Genomic DNA, 10,500 nt, shown 5'->3' on the forward strand with positions numbered 1-10,500 from the left:
TTCACCGCAGCCCTGGGGGGCAGCAGGCGTCCCCACACTTCCCTGTCAGGCATGGCCCGTGAACACCACAGCTGGTTCCTGCTGCCCTTGTGAGGGTTCTTAGGGAAGGTCCCAGGGAGGTTTGGGGAGGGTTGGTGCTGGTCTCCCGGTGGCAGCCAGGACTGGGAGCCCTGTGGTTGGAGGGTGAAGTCAGCTCGCTTCCCAGGGCAGCACGTGGCCGTGTCCACACGCAGGGAGCCACCAGACCAAGAGAGGCCTAAGCAGTCTCACCCAAAACAAGGCCCCTCTGGCACAGGAGTGCACGGCCGAGAGGAGGCCCTGGAGGGGCGTGTGTTCCTGACCAGCGCCATTCTCTGCCCATCAGAGCCCACCCGCCCCGGGGGAGCAGCCAACCCAGCCCGAGGACAGCCCGGAGGCGGAGACCTCTGCCCTGGACGTGTTCACCGAGAAGCTGCCACCCAGCGGGCGGATCACCAAGACAGAGTCTCTGGTCATTCCCTCCACCAGGTGACTGGCCACCCGGGGAAGCCGTCAGCCCGGCGATGCCTGTGTGGGCCAGTGTGGGAGGGACCGTCTGACCGGATGAGCGTCACCCGGGAAGCGCTCAGGTCTCCAGGCCCGTCCCGGGAGGTCCACGTTGGACCCCCACTCCCCATCTGCACCTAACTAGCCGCCTGCAGGCCTGACCGGGGCGAGGTGTGGCTGCCTGCTCCAAGGGCAGGGGAGGTCCCGCTGTCCTTGACTCACGTTGTCCTGGACCAGGGACTGTACGAGTGCAGCAGGGCTTGTGCTAGGTGCCGCTGGGTGCCGGAGCACGTAGGGTGTGCCCTGCTGAGCCCACGTGCGCTGCGTCGGGAGAGCTGGACCCAGCGCCTGTGTGGACGGGCACAGCAGCCCTCACGGAGTGTGAGGGGTCCAGCACGGGACGTCTGCGGGGCGGGGGGCAACTGGGCCGGGGTCCCGAGGCCCCTGCCTCCCAGAGTGGGTCATGTGATGGGGTGAGCGCAGCGTCGAAAGCTGGGGTCTGAGTTGCAGTGACCTCGGGTGGCTTCCTGGTGGTGGACGAGCCTTCTGGGTCCCTCACGTGCCCTCTTCCCCTCCCCCACCTCGGTCAGGTCCTTGCCCCAGCTCTGCTGCTCTTGGGCACTTGGGCACCCACCCTCGCCCTCTGAGCTGTCGTGCGTGGTCACCTCCCACCTCCCCCCACCCCCCGCCGGCCGCACTTGGCCACATGCCCACCACTGCCTCAGGGCCTCGGATCCCACCCCACAGCTCGCCGCGCCCCTGGAGGGCCACAGAGCGGGCGTGGGCCTCCCCCCCCCGCCCTCTCCCGGGGCTGCGGTCCCGTGCAGCCGACACTCAACACGCTGCATCAGGCCTTATGGCCCGATTTTCAAGCGCGGGACCCCACGGATCAGCCCTCACTGCTCACTGCCTGCCCGCCACCCCACGCGAGTCTACTCACAGAAACGAGAAACGAAACCCAGCGTTAATACGGCATTTGGTGTTGAAACCCCCAGCCTAGATTTTCACCCAACGGCAGCCCCTGCCCCGGCGTGAGAGCCAGCGGGACAGGCACCTCGAGCACCAGGGTGCCCTGTCTTGTCTCTGTGACAGGAATTTTCCAGAAGCGGTGGGTCTGGGTGCTGGCACTGACCTGGCGGGGGCGCGCCGAGGCCGGTGTCAGGACGGGGAGGCGCTCCGGGATGCCGGGCACCGGGCTGCACCAGGCTGTGTCCAGGGCGTGGGAGGTCTCGGTCCCCGCAGGTGCCCCTCGGGCCCTCGGGGGTTGGGGGGCTCTGTGTGGCCTCCGGCCCTGCTGCCCGGCAGCGCGCACCACCATCCTCAGCTGCCTCTGCTGCTGGGTGGCCCTTGCCTGGGGCAGCGCGTGCCTGCGGGCTGCCCCAGCCTCGCCCTTCCCGCGCAGGTCCGAGGGGAAGCAGGCCGGCCGCCGGGGCCGGAGCACGTCGCTGAAGGAGCGGCAGCCGGCGCGTCCGCAGAATGAGCGGGCCAACAGCCTGGACAGCGAGCGCTGCCCGGACACTCGGAGCCCGCTGCAGGTGCGTGCGCCGCCCAGCGCGGGGACCCCGGCCCCCCCACCCCCGGCTGGCCCAGGGCGGGCCAGCTCCGAGGCGACGGCGCCTGTCCTGCACCTGGAGGGCTTGTCGGGACAGCCCCCTGCCGCTGCTCCTGCCGCCCCGCTGCCCGTGGGCTGCAGTGGCCCTGCGGCGCCTTCAGCCCGTGTGTCTGAGCGCAGAGGGGGCTGAGTGCTCCCAGGTGGCTGCTGGAGACGGAGTGGGCTGAGCAGGTGAGGGGGCGGCGGGCGCAGCTCCCCTCACGCTGGGTTCTGCGGGCTCTGTGTCTTCAGATCCCCAGGAAGACTGTGTATGACCAGTTAAACCACATCCTCATCTCCGATGACCAGCTCCCCGAAAACATCATTCTTGTCAACACCTCGGACTGGCAGGGGCAGGTGGGGAGGGGCGGCGCAGCCTCCCCGCAGAGGGGAGGGGGGAGGGGCGGCGCATCCTCCCGCAGAGAGAAGGGGGGAGGGGCGGTGCATCCTTCCGCAGAGGGGAGGGGGAGGGGCAGCGCATCCTCCCGCAGAGAGAAGGGGGGAGGGGCGGTGCATCCTTCCGCAGAGGGGAGGGGGGAGGGGCAGCGCATCCTCCCGCAGAGAGAAGGGGGGAGGGGGCGGTGCATCCTTCCGCAGGGGGGAGGGGGGAGGGGGCGGTGCATCCTTCCGCAGAGGGGATGGGGAGGGGGGAGGGGGCGGCGCATCCTCCCCGCAGGGGCGACGGGGGAGGGGCGGCGCAGCCCCTCTGCAGGGTGGAGCGTCCAGGGGCTGGGCGTCCTCCCCGCAGGATGGAGTGGCGGGGGTGTCTGCCCAGCCTTGCCTGTTCGAGGACCCTGACCGAGGCGCGCTCACAGGCCAGGCTGGTGGTGGGTGGCTCGGAGGCTCACCCTCCCCCGCCTCCCAGTTCCTCTCAGACGTCCTGCAGCGGCACACGCTCCCCGTGGTGTGCACGTGCTCTGCTGCCGACGTCCAGGCGGCCTTCAGCACCATCGTCTCTCGGATACAGAGATAGTGAGTCCCACATCCTCCGTGGCTGCCGCGGGGCACCGCCGCCCGGGAGTCCGTGGGGATCTCTGCACCCCAGCGTTTCGCGTGGCTCCGTCCTGCCGACCCGCAGTCTTGCCAGAGCGGGGTGGAGAGCAGCGGCCCAGGCGGGAGCTTCCTCAGCGCTGGGGGAACCCCGGGCGGGTCTGGGGGGCCTGGGTTCCGGTGGCTCCATCAGCGTGGGCCGCGGGAGAGGCCGGGTGGAGGGGAGCAGGGGCGCCCCGGGGCCTCCCTCGCGGCGCGGCCGGCTCCCTGAGGCGCCTGTTCCCTCTCGTCCTGCCTGCGGGGCCGCAGCTGCAACTGCAATTCCCAGCCCCCGACCCCCGTGAAGATCGCCGTGGCGGGGGCGCAGCATTACCTCAGCGCCATTCTGCGGCTCTTCGTGGAGCAGCTGTCCCACAAGACCCCCGACTGGCTGGGCTACATGCGCTTCCTCGTCATCCCGCTGGGTGAGGGGCGCTCTTGGTTCCGCAGGAGCCACGCGGGTGCCCGGCAGCGGTGTCCGCCCTCCGAGCTCCCGCAGGCCCCGCAGCTTGGGCGACTGACTCGATGCCGGCTGGGATTTGTTGTCAAAATGCCAAGCAGGGGTTGGTTATTAACCTCTTAAAGTTATCAAAATCCTCTGCAAGTCAAAACCAAAATCCCATTTTCTGGCTTACACAATATGTTGCAAACAAATCTGTCTCCTGGAAAGGGCTGAGGTCTAGAGGAGACCCCTCCCCGCAGCGCGAGAGGCCGTCTGGTCTGCAGGACACACCTTGGTCCGGCCGAGTGATCTGTGTGCCAAGGAGGCCGAGAAGCCGCTTCCTTGGGGACCGGGGGCTGGGGGCCGAGGTCATCGGGGCGGCGCGGAACTGCGCGCGGGGTCCGCACGCCCTGACGCTCTCCCCTCGCTCGCAGGCTCCCACCCGGTGGCCAGATACCTGGGCTCCGTGGACTACAGGTACAACAACTTCTTCCAGGACCTGACCTGGAGAGATCTGTTCAGCAAGCTGGAGGCCCAGAGCGCCGGTGAGGCCGCGCCCCTTGCGCCCCCGCCCTCGAGCCCACGCTGCCACGCCCCTCACGCGCGTCCCCACGTCGCCACGCCCCCCCAGCCCTGGCGCACACGCCACCAAGCCTCCGTGAGAACCTGAGTCACTCGCTGTCCCCTGAGACGCGACCTGTGTGCCTGCCTTTTTCTTAGGCTCCTGGGGGGCCTGAGCGCCTGGGAGGGAGGTGGGGTCAGCGGGCAGGGCCAGTGGAGCCTCGGCCAGGATGCTTCCCTTTGCCCACCGTGAGCCGCAGAGGTCCTTGGCGACCGGGCCCCCGGGGAGGGCTCTTCAGGACTTGGACAGGCCTCGCTGCCCTCCCCAGGACCCCGTGAGGGTGGCGGCCAGAGGAGCCGCTCAGCCGCCTCCAGCATGGCCGCCTGGATTCTGGGTGCTGGCGTGCAGCACCCCACGAACCCCTTCTGGTCTCCTCGTGCAGTGCAGGACACGCCGGACATTGTGTCGAGGATCACGCAGTACATCTCGGGGGCCAACTGCGCCCACCAGCTGCCCATCGCGGAGGCCATGCTGACCTACAAGCAGAAGAGGTACCTCGTGGGGCCTGGGCGGGCGTGGGGCGGCGGCAGCGACCCGCCGTCCCTCTGCGGTCTCGGCGGGCAGCCCGCAGTTCTCGCTGTCCCAGCTCCTTGGCTTGCTCATTGGGCTCTGCGGGAGGGAAGCCGGGCTGGGATCAGGGGGGGCCTGTGAGCCATCCAAGCAGCCCCCAGTTCTCCTCGACCACCGCACCCTTTCCCGACGCGAATCGGAGTTAGAATGAGCTGGTCGCTTTTTCTTTCTCTTTGTATGTGTTTGAACTTCCGGTAATAAAAGTTACAGGAATAGTGGTCCTGGTGCTTGGCCCCCAGCAGCGACCTGCTTTCTCCAGCCTGGGCACATGCTCCTCCAACAGCGGGGCTTCCTGGCAGGGAGACCCGTTTCTCACCCCGCCCAGTGCAGGACGGTGGTCAGGGGCCGTGCCCAGGACGGGGTGGGGCTGGGCGCACAGGTTGGGGGATCGAGCGGCCCCTTAGCCAGCCCCCGGACAGAGGGGCCCCGGGTGGGGAAGGGCAGGAATAGGCAGACCACGGCCGGGCTGATGAAGTACAGCTCCCCCACTCCCGCTGGGGGGACGGTGCACGGCTTCCAAGGCGGAGGTAGAATCGAGCCAAAGCCTCTGCAGGCGCCCAGCACACAGCCTAGTGCAAGGTTCCCGGCTCTTCCTCTGCGAGGGGCACGGGGACGGCACGGGGACCACTGTGCTGGTGCCGTGCCTGGGGTGCCTCGCCGTACCTGAGCACCTAATAACGTCATGTTTTTCTCTTTGGTGGCTTTCTGAAAAGGAGAAAGAACTTTCATTTTGACTTTACCCTCAGGTACCGCTGTCCCTGGGGCCGCGCCCCCTTCCACGCGCTGGCTGGTCTTTAGGGCTGTTTAGCAGTGTCAGCAGGTGGGGTGTGTCCTCAGGTTTCCATCCCCCATTGTCCGCTTCCCCGCCAGGAGTCAGGAGGGGAGGCCTCCGTCAGGTGGGCCCCGGTGCGCTGCCAGCTGCCCTAGCCAGGCCTGCACTCTCGGGCCCCCACCCAGCTGCAGCGACAAAAGCCTGCTGCCTGCAAGTCGCTGGGTGGGCTCTTTGTTTCAGTCCTGAGTTTGGGTTTAAGAAGTGGCCGATTGGACTTCTCCCTGAGTTGCTCCATCTCTGAAGCCTGGCGGCGCTACCTCTTAAATTAGCAGCAGGGGCTGGTTTCACCCCGAGAGCTGCCGGGTGCTGGCACCACTCCGACTGCGGGCTTTGCTCCCAGCACATGGTGCCAGCAGCTGCGGGAGGCTGGCGTTCCTGCTGACCCTCCACGTGGGGACGCTGAGGAGAGGGGATGGGGAGCTCGCTCCGGGTGACGGCAGTGCTCAGTGGCCAGCTCCAAGCCCCTGCCACCCCGCACCCGGGCGGCAGAGAGCAGCTCCGGGCCGAGTTTACCTGGATGGGACCGCTGCACACGGGCGAAGTGCTTTTCTCCCCTGAGGCGGCTCCACCCTCGGTTTGGCTGTCCGTTGGGAGCTGAGCTCCGGATGCTCCCAGAGTTGCCCTTTCACACAAGGCCCCTGCCTGCCTGGCGTCCTGCACTGGGTCCCTCAGGGCGCTTCTCTGCCGTGGGTCTCAGGTTATTTGCTCTCCTGGGAAAGCCCCCCAGGGAGGGTCCTTGGGTCCCAAGTGACCTCTCTGCTGGGCCCTGGGGCAGACCAGGAGGAGGGGGTCTAAGCTCGTTCGACTGTCCTGCTAAACAAGCCTCAGGGGCTAGAGAAAGACCAGCCGTGGTGTGCCTTGCTGACCCCTCAGGCTGTCCTGTGGGCCTGCACCGGCTTCCCTCCCCTCCCCACCCCACCCCCCCTTAGCCGAGGCGCCAGGAGTCCGCGGCGTGCTTCGCTGCCTGGGCCACAGCTTCTCGGCTGTGCTGCGGTTGGCGCTCGTGAGCCTCGGGCCGGGGCTTAGGAGACCCCGAGCCTCCTCCATGCCTCATGCCCCCGCCTCCGCGTTACAGTGGTGACACCAGCACGGGGGGTCGGGTGGGGGCTCCAGATGCCCTGGGTTGAGCCCTGTGAAGGCAGCGTGCCATCCACGCTTGGAGCCCGGGGCTGGAAGGGTAGCAGGTCGGCCTTTGCCTGCTGTGACAGAGAACAGGCTGCTGTCCACCTGGAGGGGTCAGGAGACCCAGGAGAGGGTGGGCAGCGGGCATGGCCCTTCCGGTCCCTCTCCAGCCCAGGCCCCGTGAGGGCACCTGCAGGGCGGAGCCTATCTGCTCAGCGCCAGCTCCCGGCCTGGGGTCAGACCCGCCATTGGTCCCCCCGGGCAACCGCTAGGGGGCTGCCCAGCGCCTCCACGCCGGCCTCGTGTGGGCTGCGCCCCCTCAGCTTCCAAGCCCCCCCCCACCCCGTGTCAAGCAGAGGCACGCTACACCTCCCCCCATGTGCGGGTCTCAGGAGCCACGCCCAGGGGCCCTGCCGCAGAGCCACGGCTCAAGCCCTAGGAGTTCTGTCCGCTGCCCCTGCCAAGAACACATGTGCCCCTCCGCATCCAGGGTCCAGGTTGAGGGGTCTCAGTGGAAGCTGGTGTCACCCCCGTCTCGCCGGGTGCGTGCCGCGTGCTGGATGTGGTCTGCATGGCCCAGGGGCACGGCTTGGCTTTGGTGTTTGTGGCGTGCAGTCTCCCGAGTCCCATCTCTTGAGGCCCCCACTTGCCTGCCTTCCTGCGTGCCAATCCTGGGGCGGAGGGGCGGGGGGGGGCAGTGGCTCGCTGAGGGTGGGAGCCCTGAGGGCCCGAGACTCCCGTGCGCTGGGCCAGGAACCCCACCCGGCTTCCTGCTTCTTGCCACCCTGCATGCAGAAGGAGGTCTGGGCGCAGGATTTGGGTTGTTTCATTGCTTGAAATGAAAAAAGAGAAGTTTTTTCTTCCAACTGTACTCTCCTTGCAACGGGGAGAGAGACTGGTCATCTGGTTATTTTCAATTGGATGGACTGAACCTGTAGGGTCTTTCACCCAAAGATGTTTGCTGTCTCTTTTGCGAAGGTGGGGTGGGTGGTGCTGGGGCAGAGGTCGTGGATGCCCGCTTCCCGGGGGTGCCCGGGGGGGGGCGGCTCCTGCTGGTGGGTGCCGTGGCGCTGGGTGTGGGGCGGCACCTCCTGCCAGGACCAGCCTGACAGCGCTTTGTGCTGGCCCCTGGGCCACGGTCACTTGGCCAGCTGGTGGCCACACTTCACGGGGAGCGCCAGCCAGGTGCAGGCCTCCGCCCCCCTGCAGGGTCAGGGAGGGGAGGGCCTCTTGAAGGCTCTGGCGACGTGGGGCTCCTGGTCCCGGGAATTGGTGCCCAGGGAGGCCCCCCAACAGCTTGCTTGGAGCAGAGGCTTCTCCCTGAGTGACACCCCTGGGCCACTGCCTTGCGTGGCACGCACGTGTGGACTTACCCGCAGAGGAGCCGATCTTTGACGACAGGCTCTGGTTTAGGGAGATGAGACAAGTGGAACTGGGAGGTCAGCTCAGAGAGCAGGCCCGCGGCTGGGTGGACACCGCCAGCCGAGGAAGCGGGGAGGGGGCGCCTATCTTCCCTGAAGCTGGGGGAGGGACAGAAGGCCCAGGACCGGCCCCGCCCTGGGGGCCTACACGGAGGGGGCCAAGAAAGAGGCGCTCTCCTAGCCGCTGGCGGAGCCTCAGTCCTGCGGGAGAGCCCCTCGGACCACAGGCCAGGCTAAGGCAGACACCAGGCGGGGGCCGCCTGCTGCCAGCTGAGCCACAGCAGCGGCCCTGGCTGGGGAAGAGGGGGAGGAAGAGACGGGGGTTTGCACCCCCTTGGCTCCTGCCAACGCCCACACCCAGGGCCCTTGGACACTGGATGCCTTTGCCACCAATGGGCCGTGGCCAGCGGTTCCGGCGAGGCTGAGGTTCTGCCAGAAGTCCTGCAGAGCCCGTGGGCACAGTACAGCAGCACAGCCCACAGAGCCTTGGTCTCGCCCTCGGGCTACCCTTGGGGCATCGTTCTGTTAGAACGTGACATGTGCGCCCCATCACCGAGGCCAAAGTCCTGGAAATAGGCCCGCCCCACAGTGGGCACCAACTTTACCCAGACCATGTGGGAGAAAACCTCCCTAGCCTGGCTTGGGACAGTCACCCCCAATCACTGGTGGAGGCCCAGACTGTTCCTGGGGCATCCTGGGGGCACAGAAAGCCGGCCTGTCTTGGGGCTCAGTGAGTGGGGCCAGCAGGAAGACCTTTGGGCTGGGCTGGGCTGGCTGCCCCGCGCCCCAGGCCCCCAGGATAGAGTGGCAGATTCCTGGGCGAGGCTGCACTCTCCACCCTTCCCCTCTGGGCTGTCCCATGGGCCTCTGGACCTCTGTGCAGAGATGCGTTTGCCCTTCCTCTATGTCAGAAGGGTTTGCGGGTCCGAGGTCCAGGCCAGGCGTCCTGCGGGAGGGTGGGAGCGAGGCAGTGGGTGGGGCAGGGCCACTCCGAAAGGGCCTGTCCCTCGGGGAGAGCGCTAACTGTCTGTTTCCCTCGTCTTAGCCCCGACGAAGAGTCCTCTCAGAAGTTCATTCCCTTCGTAGGGGTGAGTACTGCTCGGGCAGGCAGCGCCTTGCCCAAAGCTTTCCTGCCGCTTGGCTGGCTCCACCTGCTGCTGGGAGGCCGTTTATCTGCCAAGAGGTCTTTTATAATCAGTCTGTTCTTGCATTAACTTGATATGTTCCAGAACCTTCCTCACCAGTTTGAGCTGAGGACTTGCCGTATACATTTCTCCCACCCTAAAGCTCTGTTTTTTCTTGTTGAGTGGGGGGGTGAGCCCAGGCGTATCGCTGCCCCGGCTCTGCTGCGGCCTGACGTGTGGAAGCAGGCAGCCCACCTGGGGGTGAGGGTCCAGTTCTCAGCACCGTCCTGGGTGTCCGGGGCCAGTGTGAGGCTCGGCTCTGCAGGGGGTACCGAGGGTCGGCGGGCCTCAGGACAGGCCCCGCCTGGGGTGGGGGCAGAGGGTTGCCTCTGTCCTTTGGGAGCCGCAGGGCAGGCTTGCTCGGCTGGGATCATCCCGGTAAGCCGGGAGGTTTTGCTTTTTCCCGCTGCCAAGGAGTAAGGGCTACTCCTCGCCAGCCAGGCTGCGCGTCCACAGCCTGTGGTCCCGCCGTGGTCTCCAGCCCAGCGTCTGCTGTGAGAGCCGTACGGCCGCCTGGCAGGCAGCAGGGCCTCTAGGCCGTGGTTCGGTCTGCTCAGGCGTCAGGTGGTTGCTGGCTGTACTTGGAGGGTGCTGGTCCGGAGCGGCCTGTCCTGAGGAAGCTGCTGCAGTGACAGGAGGGCCTGTCCCGCTGGCTGCGCTTGAGATGCCACCGTGTGACCGAGGCAGGAGCCGTTGTCGTGATTTCTTTCACGTGACACAGCTCCCGCCCTGGTCGGGGTGGGGCCGGGCCCCCCCGGCAGCCCATGTAGGTTTGGTGCAGGCCCCAGGGCTGCCTTTGTGCCCCGCTGGGCAGGGCTCCCTCACTCCAGCACCTGACCCGCTGACGTCTGCGCCCGCCAGTCTCACGGGCACGCAGTTTGCTGAGTCCAGGGAGTGGGACCTGAGAGGTTCGCCCGTGGAGGGAGGGCGCCAGTCCTGCCGGAGGCCACATGTGTCCTGAATGCTGGCCACAGGTCAGGGCCAGGCCAGGGGCCGGCTGGCAGCCCTCGTCCCGGGAGTGCAGGATGGCCACAGAGCTTGCTTTAATTCAAGGGCGTCTCCCAAACACGCCCCCGGCACAGGGCGGTCCCTCAGCAGGTCCCACCCAGGCGGTGGCTCCCTGGAGCTTAGCTCTGCCCCACAGACAGAGGGGCTGGGACCT

The 10,500-nt window shown here is 67.4% G+C and overlaps 1 protein-coding gene across 6 annotated transcripts in view; it reads left to right on the plus strand.

The window, feature by feature from the left end:
• PACS2 (phosphofurin acidic cluster sorting protein 2) overlaps nt 1-10,500 on the plus strand; it is a 63,790-nt gene that overhangs the window by 47,060 nt on the left and 6,230 nt on the right. For 4 of the 6 annotated variants that reach the window (XM_036842530.1, XM_036842531.1, XM_036842535.1 and 1 more), the window contains exons 12-20: nt 365-507; nt 1,928-2,060; nt 2,369-2,473; nt 2,982-3,088; nt 3,416-3,570; nt 4,022-4,132; nt 4,592-4,700; nt 5,493-5,525; nt 9,200-9,242. In XM_036842530.1, the coding sequence (XP_036698425.1) occupies nt 365-507; nt 1,928-2,060; nt 2,369-2,473; nt 2,982-3,088; nt 3,416-3,570; nt 4,022-4,132; nt 4,592-4,700; nt 5,493-5,525; nt 9,200-9,242 (939 nt within the window). The remainder of the gene's footprint in view (nt 1-364; nt 508-1,927; nt 2,061-2,368; nt 2,474-2,981; nt 3,089-3,415; nt 3,571-4,021; nt 4,133-4,591; nt 4,701-5,492; nt 5,526-9,199; nt 9,243-10,500) is intronic. The other 2 variants (XM_036842532.1, XM_036842533.1) reach the window with 1 other exon arrangement.

This window comes from Balaenoptera musculus, chromosome 2 (assembly GCF_009873245.2).
Source record: "Balaenoptera musculus isolate JJ_BM4_2016_0621 chromosome 2, mBalMus1.pri.v3, whole genome shotgun sequence".
In the NCBI taxonomy this organism is placed as follows: Eukaryota; Metazoa; Chordata; class Mammalia; order Artiodactyla; family Balaenopteridae; genus Balaenoptera; species Balaenoptera musculus.